Source organism: Oncorhynchus keta, chromosome 3, assembly GCF_023373465.1.
Source record: "Oncorhynchus keta strain PuntledgeMale-10-30-2019 chromosome 3, Oket_V2, whole genome shotgun sequence".
NCBI classification, from domain to species: domain Eukaryota; kingdom Metazoa; phylum Chordata; class Actinopteri; order Salmoniformes; family Salmonidae; genus Oncorhynchus; species Oncorhynchus keta.
Window position 1 is genome coordinate 17890331 of NC_068423.1, and position 15230 is coordinate 17905560.

Sequence of the window (15230 nt, forward strand, 5' to 3'; positions counted from 1 at the left end):
ACCTACAAACAAGCAAGATTTCTAGCTCTCACAGGCCTGTAACTTCTTCTTTAAGAGGCTCCTCTGTCCTCCACTCGTTACCTGTATTAATGGCACCTGTTTGAACTTGTTATCAGTATAAAAGACACCTGTCCACAACCTCAAACAGTCACACTCCAAACTCCACTATGGCCAAGACCAAAGAGCTGTCAAAGGACACCAGGAACAAAATTGTAGACCTGGACCAGGCTGAGAAGACTGAATCTGCAATAGGTAAGCAGCTTGGTTTGAAAAAAAAAATCAACTGTGGGAGCAATTATTAGGAAATGGAAGACATACAAGACCACTGATAATCTCCCTCGATCTGGGACTCCACGCAAGAACTCACCCCGTGGGGTCAAAATGATCACAAGAACGGTGATCAAAAATCCCAGAACCACACGGGGGGACCTAGTGAATGACCTGCAGAGAGCTGGGACCAAAGTAACAAAGCCTACCATCAGTAACACACTACGCCACCAGGGACTCAAATCCTGCAGTGCCAGACGTGTCCCCCTGCTTAAGCCAGTACATGTCCAGGCCCGTCTGAAGTTTGCTAGAGAGCATTTGGATGATCCAGAAGAAGATTGGGAGAATGTCACGTGGTCAGATGAAACCAAAATATAACTTTTTGGTAAAAACTCAACACGTTGTGTTTGGAGGACAAAGAATTCTGAGTTGCATCCAAAGAACACCATACCTACTTTGAAGCATGGGGGTGGAAACATCAGCTGTTTTTCTGCAAATGGACCAGGATGACTGATCCATGTAAAGGAAAGAATGAATGGGGCCATGGATCATAAGATTTTGAGTGAAAACCTCCTTCCATCAGCAAGGGCATTGAAGATGAAACATGGCTGGGTCTTTCAGCATGACAATGATCCCAAACACACCGCCCGAGTAACGAAGGAGTGGCTTCGTAAGAAGCATTTCAAGGTCCTGGAGTTGCCTAGCCAGTCTCCAGATCTCAACCCCATAGAAAATATTTGGAGGGAGTTGAAAGTCTGTGTTGCCCAGCAACAGCCCCAAAACATCACTGCTCTAGAGAAGATCTGCATGGAGGAATGGGCCAAAATACCAGCAAGAGTGTGTGAAAACATTGTGAAGACTTACAGAAAACGTTTGACCTCTGTCATTGCCAACAAAGGGTATATAACAAAGTATTGAGATAAACTTTTGTTATTGACCAAATACTTATTTTCCACCATAATTTGCAAATAAATTCATTAAAAATCCTACAATGTGATTTTCTGGATTTTTTTTCTCATTTAGTCTGTCATAGTTGAAGTGTACCTATGATGGAAATTACAGGCCTCTATATATATACATACAGTATATGTGTTGGAATTTTTCCACACATCTTCCACGTTGACGTTACATAGTATTTTGTGTAGATCGTTGACCAAAAATGAAAATTAATTCAATTTTAATCGCAATTTGTAACACAACAAAATGTGTCAAAAGTGAAGGGGTGTGAATACTTTCTGAAGGCACTGTGTGTTGCTACTGTAAAGCAGTGAACATGCATTCTGTGGACGTGCAGACTGGCATTAAAGTTAACTTCCTGTTATGCATGAACCAATGAATATGCAGGAACTCCTGACCGTGACCGCTAGACATATTACTTTACCGAACCAGGGAAGCACATACTTTATGCCAAATGGTTGATATATGGAAATATGTTGCAATAAGAAAAATGTTTTTAGAGAGAATCAGTGGTGGAAAAAGTACCCAATTGTCATACCTGAGTAAAAGTGAAGATACTGTAAAAGATACTGAAGATACTGTAAAAGAAAATGAAAATCACCTAGTAAAATACTACTTGAGTAAAATTCTAAAAGTATTTGGTTTTAAATAAACGTAAATATAAAAAATATTCAAATATTCAAAATTAGCTCCATAATATCGACAGAAACATGGCAAACGTTGTTTATGATCAATCCTCAAGGTGTTTTTCAAATATCTATTCGATAATATATCAACCGGAACAATTGGTTTCTCAGTAGAAGCGATTGGAATAATGGGAACTCCTTTCTCTGGGAGCATCAGGTGACCACTTGCGCAATGAAGCCGCCTATGGGTATTCTTCAACATAAATGAGTAAAACTATGTCACAATGCTGTAGACACCTTGGGGAATACGTAGAAAGCGTAATCTGGTTGATAGGGCATTCACAGCTCAATAGGGACGCATCGGAACGCAGGGCTTTCAAAAGATGAGTCACTTCCGGATTGGATTTTTCTCAGGCTTTTGCCTGTAACATCAGTTCTGTTATACTCACAGACAATATCTTTACAGTTTTGGAAACTTTAGAGTGTTTTCTATCCTAAACTGTCAATTATATGCATATTCTAGCATCTTGTCCTGACAAAATATCCTGTTTAATTTGGGAACGTTATTTTTCCAAAAATGAAAATACTGCCCCCTAGTACCAACAAAGTAAAAGTATAAATAATTTCAAATTCCGTATAATAAGCAAACTAGACGGCCCCATTTTCTTATTTTTTAAATGTATGGATAGCCATGGGCACACTCCAACACTCAGACATAATTTAAAAACAAAGCATTTGTGTTTAGTGAGTCCGCCAGAACAGATACAGTAGAGATGACCAGGGATGTTCTCTTTATAAGTGCGTGATTTGGACCATTTTCCTGTCCTGCTAAGCATTCAAAATGTAACGAATACTTTTATTTAATTTTTTACTTTTATTTTATTTAGGAATGTAGTTAAGTAAAAGTTGTCAAAAATAAAAATAGTAAAGTACAGATACAAAAAAACCTACTTAAGTAGTACTTGAAAGTGTTTTTACTTTAAAAAAAAAGTACTTTACACCACTGGAGAGAATATTGTCTGTGTGAAAAACCTTGTGTTGGCCTTTGTGAAAAAAGATAATCCAATACAGTTATAACTGAAGTCAGTACCAATGAACTGTGTGGTGAAATGGTTTCCATTTTCGCACTGCGATTACGTAAGAGTCACTCACAGCACCTTATCTCCCCACAGAGACAAGAGCTGATTCACAGAGACATATCTGAGTTGTAAGGCTTCTAATGCCAGACATTTCACTTGACACCCTCTCTCGCACTGTCCTCTCCAAGGCCTCTCCTCTTCAGTGCCTACCACATTCATGGTTGTGGTGAGAACACTCCTCCAGCCCATCACAAGCTAGAAAGAGCTACAGTAATCTGCACCGCTCTAAGGCCAGCATGACCTACAGAGACAGAATTGAACAATGTTTCCCCGGGACGCTTCTGTGTAGAGTCCTCCTTACTAGCTTTAAATGGCATCTTGCAGATGATCATACAATCCCTATGATTAATTTATACACTGCTCAGACAAGTTCAGATAGATTTGCTGTGTCAGGGTGGAGGTATTTCAGAGCCTGAAGTTGCCTAAGGTCTCAATAGAAATGTCTCCCAACCCAGGCTTATATTTTGATTGTGGTCCCATACTTTCCCATACAAAAGGAGTCAACTAGACCTGGAATTTCACCAATGGGCTAATGAAATGTTATGAAATGTCTCAGGCCTATCTTCCAAATATTATGAGATTTGATTTGATTTGAGATATGATAAGCTTACTTTAAGGAATAATGTATATAATGTCTACAAAGTCTATAATGTATAAACACTGAGTGTAAAAAACACTCAGAACACCAGCTCTTTCCATGGCATATACTGACCAGGTGAATCCATGTGAAAGCTACGATACCTTATTGATGTAACTTGTTAAATCCACTTCAATCAGTGTAGATGAAGAGGAGGAGACAGGTTAAAGAAGGATTTTTAAACCTTGAGACATGTATTGTGTATGTGTGCCATTCAGAGGTTGAATGGGCAAGACAAAATACTATGGTACCTTTGAACAGGGTATGGTAGTAGCTGGCAGGCACACTGGTTTGTGTCAAGAACTGCAGCACTGCTGGGTTTATCACACTTAACAGTTTCCTGTGTTTATCAAGAATGGTCCACCAACCAAAGGATATCCAGGAAACTTGACACAATGTGGGAAGCACTGGGGAGGGGAGGGGAGGGGGGCAACACAATATTATAACTATGTTATTTACATGCTAGTTGTTTCTAAACAGAAAAACAACCAGTAGAGGTCTATCATGACTCTGTCAAGCCATCTCCGCCTCCACTCCCCATCCTTCAACGTAGCCTGAGCCGACTAGACGTTTCAGCACCTGGGGCGGACTGTAGACAGGCAAAGCTGCTCGCTGATTGCTCGAGCCATCCTCGTTTGGCTTCTCCATTGGCTCTCATCCTGTATTCACGTGAAGCAGTATGCAAATCGTCCGATGTAGCCTACCGATTGAAAACGCGGAGGCCATTAACAGTACAGTTGGACTTCAGAGGGGAAGGGGGCGTGCCACGCAGCATTCAGGAACCTCAACCATATTTCATCGGAATGGCTAAATAACATTTTTTTCGATTTAGTTTTTAAAAAGTTATTCCGTTTATTCACCAGCAACATTTAAAGTGTTTGTCTTTCCAATGAATTGCACAAGGTAAGCTCACAGTGCGTCAAAGATGAAGCGCTTCGATGCACATTAAATAGATGGGACAATTATTTTGAACTGCGCAATGAAAGAACATGAAACGTTACTTAAATATAAACGTTTTTGAATGCCAGGTGATATTACCTCTGGCTGAAATATGATAAACTCACTCACTCACTGACCAATTTTATTTGACATTGGAGACTGTTTCTTAATTGTTTTATTGACTGGCCATTCTATAGTGCAGGGTTTCCCCAACTCTGTCCTCCCCCCTTCCCTGGGTGCACGTATTGGCTTTTGCCCTAGCGCTACACAGCTGATTCAAATAATCAATGATTGATGATGTTTTGGTTATTTGAATCAGCTGTGTAGTGCTAGGGCAAAAACCAAAATGTGTTCACCCAGGACCAAGTTTGTGAAACCCTGCCCTAGGCTACTGCCCAAAACCATTGCTACGAACTTAAACCTGTATGTGCCATTCTAGTGTAAGTAAAAACGTTTTAAAGGTTGATAAGCTATTTATTTTCTAGATTTTTGTAGGCCATTGCTTATTATAAACAGGGTGGTTCGAACCTTGAATGTTGATGGGCTGATAGCTGTGGTATATCAGACCGTGTACCACGGATATGACAACATGTATTTTTACTGCTCTAATAACGTTGGTAACCAGTTTATAATAGTAATAATAATAGCAATAAGGCACCTCAGGGGTTTGTGACTGCGTTGCATAGTGCATAAGGACAGTCCTTATCCATTGTATATTGAGAATTTGTTCTTAACTGACTAGTTAAATAAAAAATATTGGCCATATACCACACCTCCTCCTGCCTTATTGCTTAATTATTTTTCTTGAGAATGAGGCCTGTTTATAATTCTTTAAATTATGCAAAATAGCTCCCGACAACTAATTATTATAGCCTGCTGTAAACTATTTTGAGCATTATTGTCAGTGTAGATTTTCAAACTGTTCCAGGAACAAATGTATTATATATACTTACAAATCTGTGCCAGATTAATTTGGATGACAGGTCTCTTAAAATTAATGACCTACGTCAGCAGGGGTCTGGGAGAAGGTAGCACGTCCAGTGAAATCAGGTCAGGGTTTCACAGCTGCATTCGGAACGTTCCATTACTTAGTTAGACTACATTTGACTATTTTCAGTCTCACCTAAACAGATAACTATTTAGCCTTTAACCTTGTCTGGTGCTTGCTTGTTTTTCAACAGGGTCCTCCACATGTTGAACCCCAGGCCAATGCCAGGTCCCATAATGCCAGTAGATGTAGCCATGAGGATCTGCCTGGCAAGCTCTCCACCCCTCCGCAGCTTCCTCAGCACGTACGAGGACTGCCGATCGCGAAACCTGGTCAACCGTTACAAACCACTGAGGCCATGCATCAGCTCCAAGCAGCAGCTAGAGGACTCCAGCCTGGGATGGAAGAGCGCCAGGGCCAAGGGGAAGAAGCAGGTGGTCTTTGCCGATTCAAAAGGCATGTCCCTAACGGCCATCCACGTGTTCAAGGAGTTTGAGGAGGACCCACTGTCTGACCTGCAATTTGACCTGTCTGACCTGGCCAATGCCACCGCTGGCCTCAAGGTCTCCGTGGAGAAAAGTTTTACTCTGGATTTCCCACAGCCCGCTGCAGATTATCTGGACTTTAGGAACCGGCTCAAGAAGAACCAAGTATGTCTGGAAAACTGCATACTCCAGGAACGGTCGCTCACCGGCACTGTGAAAGTCAGGAACGTAAGCTTTGAGAAATCGGTCTCCATCCGGCTAACGTTTGACTCGTGGAAAACCCACACGGACATTGCTAGTACGTACCTAAACAATGTGTACGGTTGTTTGGACACTGACACCTTCGCGTTCACTGTCGACCTGCCAAGTTCTGTGCCCTCACAGGAGCGTGTGGAGTTCTGCATATGCTTCACCACCCAGGATCAGACGTACTGGGACAACAACGATGAGAAGAACTACAAGTTGCTCCACAACGACACGGATGCAAACCAGACCAGCAACCCCATCATCCAGACCACCGCACCAGTGGAGTTCAAGAGCGACGGCAAGAGGCCGGAGATGGAGTTTGACCAGTTTGGGAGCCCGAGAACGTCCAGTGGATTCTTCCCTGAATGGCAGAGCTGGGGACACATAGAGAATACAACCCCATACTGGTGAAGCAACAACGAGGCTTTTATGAGAAATCCACAAGCCTCTCCAACAGAATCAACTCCTAATTGCTTGATGTAAGAGGAGTGACAACAGAAAATGTAATAGTATGTACACATGAGTGCTGGCTGACCCCCCCCCCCCCAACAGTGAAGATATAACCACAATCTGAACAGTTAAGATGTTCAAGTCAACAGTTGAGGTCATTGTGGGGCTTTAGAGTGGGCATGTTTGTTTTGTCACAATGGAAAGGTTCAGAATGGGTTTCTTTCTCTTCATGTTTGGGGGTATATGTGAAGGTATAGAAATCTACAAACAACAGTTTGAGCCTGTAAGCATATTATCATCCAGTTAACCCCCTAATCACTGTGACCAGTACTCAACATAAAGCGTTGTGGTAAAATGCCGCCATAGCCACAAAAATATAGCTAGAATTAACGATAAAATAGCAAAGTGCATTTTAAGGTTGAAATATCTAGAAATTGGTTTAGACTTTAAAAGTGTACACAAGTTTTGTAGTGAATTTAAAAAATGTGGTAAATCATGAGTTGTTGTAACATAGATGCCTTCCTTTATAATGTTAATTTGATTGTCCATTAAGCTGTTTGTAATCTCGGCCACCAGCCCGCTCACTCTGTCGAGACTACTCTATGCGCCAGCAATCCGAGCCTGGGGGTGAGGTTAAGCTGTTGGTAATACAATGGCATTACTTCACCACCTGTATACACAGCGAGTAGGGACTGGATTCAATCCGTATCGCGAAAGATCTGTTAAAATTTCAAGGTAATTTCCGATTGAGCCGACATATGCAACGTTTACCGTAAATGCAGTCTCCACGAACATAGGAACATTACCTTTTTAAATTTAATTTGCGCTATAACTCAGATCTGTCGCAATACTCCAGCTCTACGGATTTAATCCAGCTCTAAGGCTTTTTCAAAAAGAGAAAGATAACTCCAGATTTGGGAGCCTGCACTTAGCATTTTGTACATGGAGATCTGTTTTGGTGAGTTTTATATCAACAGAATTAGCTTTACTTGCCCTGTAAGAGATGGAACTATTCCTTGCCGTTAGACATAAAGGTAAGCCATCAAAATGTCAGTTTAACGTAAGTCGCCCGAATGTTGACGGACATGGTTGACAGTTCCAGGGCAGTCTTTGCACTGACCGAAATGCAGTATGCCTTTTAAATGTGAGAATGTGAAAGAATGAGACGTTGAAAGTGGAATAATTTGGTACAGCATGACAAACTTCATATTGAAGTTGCTTCAGTGTTTCATGGCACCGTTTGAGTGAAGACTTTCAGGTAAACAAAAAAAAGCAATACAGGTAAATATGCATGACTATACCCCAGCATATTATCAATTAGGTGTAGGCCTAAATGGAGCACCTACCTTTGTTTTGCACAAAGCATTTCATACATACGTCCATTGTATTTTTGAAAAGCCTTTACATGCAAACACATTTTATATGCTCTTCCTAACCTCTTAATGTTTGCTGCTACTGTATGTAAGTGCTTTTCTATCTTCAATGTGTTTCATAAACCCGTGGTATGTGAATGCTCCTATGGGAAATAGGGGAAAGAGATTAAGGAGAGTGGGGATGTTATTTAAGGAATGTACGACTAAGTAAGGGAAGTGTTTAAAAGGGAAATGAATGGAAAAGAGGTCAGTGTTAGAGGGCTATGCCTTGGGACTGAGGCTTCAGAGTTTACCAGGAAGTGGTGAACATTGTCAGCTGCTTTGTTTGTTCAAGTGTAAATAAGCATGAGGCAGAATGCAAAGGGCTATGACACGAGCCATGGTGTCTAACCGCCAGCATCTTTTTCTACTGCAAGGAAGGGTCTCTGTGTGTGAAATGGTTTACTGTTTTCTCTGTTCCTTTCAGAAATAAAATCTAATGTTTATAGTGTGACAGACTCTTGACTTTTCAATCTGGATTTTAGGTTAACGAATATATTTTCTAAGAGGAATTATCCGGCTGGCATCACCTTCTCATGCAATACCATTGTCTAAGCCCAAGTAGAACCTCCTTAGACCTAGATTCAATCAGATCAAAACCGGCATGCCTGACGTTTCGGAGGTGGAACTGCATTGGAGCTGTCAAATTTGTGAGTAGCTGCTCTTGATCATTGTCACGAAGCCACACCTGTCCCACTCTCATTAGAAGTTTAGAACGAGGAAGTGTAGGCTATATAGAAATAATGATGCTCAAATGTAAAATCATTAAATCAAATAAAAGAGGATTTCTATCAGCTTAATTGAGGTCAAGACTACATCTACCATTCCAGTGTTCAAACTTGTAAACAAGGCTGCGTGGGAGTTCTCGTAATGCAACTCCGTGCAGCCAATGGCATGGTCCGCTTTATATATGCCAAAAGCCTCTTGCGGATTTGACAATTCTAATGCAGTTCCACCTCCGACACCGCGAAAACAACTGCTATGCAGATGTCCGCTAAAGCGCATCTGATTGATATAGAGCCCTTAATTAAATGTTTTTGACTAAACTGTGAACAAATTATTAAAGTGGTGTGACTCATAACAAAGTTCATATATATACAGGGGTGACCCATTCAAACAAGGAGTTAAGAGAATTTATAATGAACACAAACATCCCGAAACCTCGGGACTGTCTCTAAATGGATGCATCATAAATGTGGTCACCATAGCTGAGAGCAGTAGGTCAGGGTCTGGTCCATGCCTTGATGGTAGACTATGTTTCCAGTGTCACGTGACGCACGGCGCGCAGAGAGCCTCACTTGATTTGAAGAATCCTGAAGAGACGAATAGCTATGCAGGGTAGGTTCATGGACAGCACTGGACAGACAGATGCCTCATTAACCAAGATGTGATGAGCTGCCAGATGTTTGAGCATACCCTAGACGGGTTCAGACTGGACCAGACAGGTCAGTGATATTATTAGAGACAGAGAGAAGCTCAGAACATCACAGACGGTGTGTGCAAACATTTAGGACTGCCTGCTAGTCGTTTGCCCACAAAGCTGTTGAGGTATTCTGTTTTCTTCAGGATGCACTGACCTGGAGTAACTTGGCATGTCTGACTTGGCATTAATCAAAGTGTAGAAAAGTGAGCATTCTGTTGAGTCACAGAGATGAAGGGAAATAACTCTCCCGGATAGGTAGGGTGAGGAGGCTTCTGTGTTTGCTGTTTGAAGGTCAGAGGTGAATTGAGCGAGTGGCTCAGGTTTAGATTGATTAAAGCAAGGAGCAACTGTAGATCTCCTGATTAAAGTAACTAAGAAGCATTTTCTTGATAGGCCTCAGCCAGGGGACAGACTATCATTTATTTTTGGTGTGGTCTTGTTCTGATGGTCAGAGCTCGATGGTCAATACACCCAACACATTCATGCATCGATCAGCACGTGAACAGATGTACAAATATCACACACCAAATATGACTATTTCAGTTCAGATCAATAGAGTACAAAAACATTGTTGGATTTGGCAAAGCCTACCCTGCAAATAATGGGATCCTGAAATGAATTACTGCTGGACATAAACAGCCTGGTCCAGTGAGCTCTGTTGACATTTTATTTAGGGGTCTTGGGTAAAGAACAGCGACCCACTGCTGTGCTTTACTGTCTGAGTCGGATTCCCATGATGCCTTACAGTCAGTCCTAAGGATGGCTGGATAAAACAGACTGACTGACTAACTAAAAATACCTCCTCTGTTCTAGAGCAATCATCCTCATAGGCCACTGAACACAGAAAAACAACTACTGGGTTTCCTGGGTATCCCAAAAGCAGTTTTAAAAACAGCATTAAAAACTTTTTCTTATCAGAGTAGTCCAAACATGAGTACCACTATCCTACTGCTGTGATGTTTATGTTAATGATACAGTTCATATATTATAGTAAATAGATAATAAATTACGATAATACTGCATTTTCTTAGGTAGTCCAACTTTCTCATAACTTGCTCATAATAATCTACTATAAGTAATAATGCAAGATTTGCAGTAACCAAGCCAAGAGTCCATGGATCGTTTCACCTTTCTGCAGGTCAAAAGGTCAGGTATGTCAGACAGCAGCTGTGGGCGATAAGCCCTGTCCAGTCACTACTTTTAGACACGTTATATTACTCCCACTCATTCATACCAATAGACCCCTTTACACTGCCAACGCCTCACCTTAGCCAGCATCCCAGAATGGCTCCTCTGCTATTCGCTCCATGTGAATGAGCCCAATAGCCTCACAGATGTGTGTTAACTTTGGTTACTCATCAGATGAGTTGAATGAGTTGTTATGGAGAGTAATGTTTCCAGACTTTATGGTGTTATAATGACACATCAATTTGAATTCCATTACAATTCAAAATATTTCCAGACACGGTAACAGGTGCCTTTCAGCTGGACATAGTATTTGGAGTTGTCAGTGGTTCTCTATTTTTAGAAAATCCCCCACTCAGTATTGATACTATCAGCTTGACCATTGAAGCCAATGTAAGATCTGTGTTTGTAACCGGGTTCTTGAGAAACAGGATGTTTCATCATTGTTTACTGACATATTTGAGTCATTTCCCTTTTGCTCATTGCAGTGAAAATTGTTAATTTGTCAGGGACTATTTCAATCTAATGGTCTGTCTTAATTAATTCTTACTGGAGTCTTTGTCAACTGAAATGATTGCATATCATTTCTGGTAGAGGTCAAATGAAAGAATTCCTCTCAAGTCTATGGAACTATGCTGATCAGTCAAATGTCAGTCTTGTGTAGACATAGCCTTTCCTTACAAAGGTAGGATTTTCTGTTATTTCACTAGGTCATTTCATTAGTTCACGTCACAGTGCAATGTGTCAGCCATTTCATCACCTTGGAAAGAAACACTTGCCCTCTCCCACACTCTTCCTTCTTAGTATTAGGATTTACTTCATGTGGTTTTGATACACTCCACTCTGATGTGAAAGCATTGTAGCCGTGTCTAACGAGACATGGCATATTGGCAGACAAACACATGATTAAAATTCCATTTCATTATCTCTTCATTATCAAGTTGTCCACAGCAGAACGTTCATTTGAGACAGAGTTCTGATATACAAAACAACGGCTGAGAATGTGTCCTACTAATAAGTCCTACGAATAACGTCAGGCAACCCCAAAATACCAGACACTACCCCATAGGTGAAACATTGCATAGTAACTCCTGATCAATAGTCAAATGCATCTGAGTGACTGTTGTAATGTCCATTACTTTAATGGGCCAACTCTGTCACTAGTTGATATTGGTGACATGGACTGGTGAATGGGACACATCTCCAAGATACTCCTTTACTGTACATCGGTAGAGGTGGAAACTCATTGTGTAACACATACTTTGTCTTTATGTCACACGCTGTGACCAGATAATGTTTACGACCTCGTCTCCTATTTCGTCCTGTCAAGCCCTCATGTAGAATGTAATGACATATTTAAGGGTTTTAAAGATGATAATCAAGTTTGGTAGATATCACTAGAGAGTCATAGAGCACAGCACACAATAACGAATGTTATCCACTTATAAAAATCATTTTCAATGTTCTAAGCTCTGTAACATTTTAAATTGGACCTTTTCCCAGAGGTTTCTTTGTTACTTATTTGCATATTATTCTTGGCGCACGCCTCAGCTGCCTGGCATGGTGGAAGAATAATCTAAATGTCAACTGTCACTCACATTAGTCAGAGTCTTGGGCTACAGTGTCTAGAGAAAGTATTCACACCCCTTGAATTATTCCACATTTTGTTGTGTTACAGCCTACATTGATTTATTTTTATCACCCAAAAACCTATTTTTTGCAAATTTATTGAAAATTAAGTTCAGAAATACAAAATTTACATACGTAAGTATTCACACTCCTGAGTCAATACATGTTAGAATCACCTTTGGCAGCGATTACAGCGGTGAGTCTTTCTGGGTAGTTCTATAAGAGCTTTGCACACCTGGATTGTGCAAAATTTGCACATTATTATTTTTAAAATTCTTCAATCTCTGTCAAGTTTTTGATCATTGCTAGAGAGCCATTTTAAAGTTTTTCCATAGATTTTCAAGTTGATTTAAGTCAAAACTGTAACTAGGCCACTCAGGAACATTCAATGTTGTCTTGGTAAGCAACCCCAGTTTTTGCTTTGTGTTTAAAGTTATTGTCCTGCTGAAAGGTGAATTTGTATCCCAGAGTGTGTTGGAAAGCAGACTGAACCATGGTTTCCTCTAGGATTCTGCCTGTGCTTAGCTCTATTACTCCCTAGTCCTTGCTGATGACAAGCATACCTGTTAAACCTCTTTCAAACCCTCTCTCTGGCCCTGGGACATAGAGGCACAAACTTTAGAGAGAAACTCTCCAGCTCAGCAGAGGCTACCATCCTCCGGTTTCACACCTCTGGCCCTTGGAAACTCTGTTGCTAGGGGCAACTCTCTCCTGACCTGTGTCATGTGACACATACCTTGCTAGCCAATCAGTGGCCTAGCCAGGGGCAGGAGAACCCCCAACATAATCTTTGAAATCTTCAGTTGCATTTTGGAGCCCAGGTTTGGAGCCACTATTATTACAACTATTCCAGTAGTCCATCCTTCTTCCTGTTTGCTATGTGTGTGTGCCCGTCTTGTGTGGCAATAAATGTGTGTTCTCCTACTGGTCATTTCAGTCCTCTTACCGGGACGCTAGGTCAGTTGCACTTACAATCTAAACCGGCACCTCTATCGGAGTCCATCACCAGTTGGTGGCTCTCTTTTTCAATACCCATAACATGATGCAGTCACCACAATGCTTGAAAATAATGAAGAGTGGTACTCAGTGATGTGTTGGATTTGCCCCCAAACATAACGCTTTGTATTCAGGAAATACAATTATTTTCTTTGCCACATTATTTATATAGTTTTACTTTAGTGCCTTATTGCAAACAGGATACATGTTTTGGAATATTTTTTTATTCTATACAGGCTTCCTTCTTTTCACTCTGTCATTTAGGTTCGTATTGTGGAATAACTACAATATTGTTGATCCATCCTCAGTTTTCTCCTATCACAGATATTCAACTCTGTAACTGTTTTAAAATCTCCATTGGCCTCATGGTGAAATACCTGATTTGTTTCCTTCCTCTCCAGTAACTGTGTCTTTGTAGTGACTGGGTGTAATTGAGACACCATCCAAAGTGTAAATTAATAACTTCATCATGCTCAAAGGGATATTGAATGTTTTTTTTTTTTTTACCCATCTACCAATTGGTGCCCTTCTTTGCGAGGCATTGGGAAACCTCCTTGGTCTTTGTGGTTGAATCTGTGTTTGAAAGTCTCAGGGACCTTAGGTGTACAGAGATGAGGTAGTCATGAGGTGTCCATGCAACTTATTATGGGACTTGTTAAGCACATTTTTACTCCTGAATTTATTTAGGCTTGCCATAACAAATTGGCTGAATACTTATTGACTAAAGACATTTCAGCTATTCCATTTTTTATGAATTTGTACAAATGTATAAAAACATAATTCTATTTTCACATTATGGGGTATTGTGTTTAGGCCAGTGACACAGAATCTCAATTTCATATTTTTGTATTCAGGCTGTAACACAACAAAATGTGGAAATATTCAAGGGCTGTGAATTCTTTCTGGAGGAACTGTACTGTAGCTGCTCGTAATTGTACAGAGAGCCATTGTTATACGAAGAGAAAGGGTGAAGAAGATACACTGTACATGAAGTTATTGTATGAGTGTTTGATATTGTTTTATGCAGTTTACCATGATAAATCAAATACAAGTTTATTGGTTGGGTCAACAGATTTGCAGATGTTATTGCAGGTGCAGCGAAATTCTTATGTTCCTAGCTCCAGCAGTGCAGTAATATCTAGTAATACAATAACAATACACACATAATCCAAAAAGTCAAAAAACAAACAAGAAAGTAAGAAATATCAGAATGAACAATATCAGTCTTGAATATAAATATATCCTCTGAGTATACCAAACATTAGGAACACCGTCCTAATATTGACACCCCCCTCCCCCACTCTATCAGAACAAATCCAACCCCTTGAACCCTCACAGGGCTACGTGACATCTGTCTACTCCACTGGGACCCTGGAATGTCGAAATGGCACGAGGAAATAGAAAGTAAACAAACAGTATGATGTAAACCACACAGAAAGAGTCACAGAGCTCTTGAGAAAGAATGCCGTTTTATTGCTTACAAGGAATAAAGGAGACAGGAGTGCTTGAGACAGTCATCTTAGGCCAGCCTGTCATATCAACAATGAGAGTGAGGTTTGATTTCACATCGACATGCCACGAGCATTAATGTCAACACGCCCTGCGAATATACAGGTGAGAAACATGAAAAGGAGTGAGTGACAAATGGCTTAGTCAACGTTGACTTCGGCTAGAATGAGTTCTCACAATGAGTCAGAAATGTCTACTGTACTGCACATGCCTGTTGCTTTCAGAGTGGCATGACTGCACGTTCTAATTGGCATGGCACATGTTCAATGAACATGGAAGTACTGAGAAAATGTATTTCCTTGAGCAAGGCAGTCATATGAGTTCTCATTTTATATTTACATT

General features: G+C 40.6%; 1 protein-coding gene across 2 annotated transcripts; it reads left to right on the plus strand.

Annotated features, from left to right (window-relative positions):
- The first annotated feature begins 4338 nt into the window (after positions 1-4338).
- Positions 4339-8597, plus strand: ppp1r3cb (protein phosphatase 1, regulatory subunit 3Cb). 2 transcript variants are annotated; one of them, XM_035752125.2, is made up of 2 exons: positions 4339-4529; positions 5747-8597. In XM_035752125.2, the coding sequence occupies exons 1-2, from the start codon at positions 4516-4518 to the stop codon at positions 6693-6695; spliced, it is 963 nt and encodes a 320-aa protein (XP_035608018.1). In that variant the 5' UTR covers positions 4339-4515; the 3' UTR covers positions 6696-8597. The 2 variants fall into 2 exon arrangements, with proteins under 2 accessions (XP_035608018.1, XP_035608028.1); XM_035752135.2 differs by lacking the exon at positions 4339-4529 and adding an exon at positions 4844-5005.
- Positions 8598-15230: the final 6633 nt, after the last annotated feature.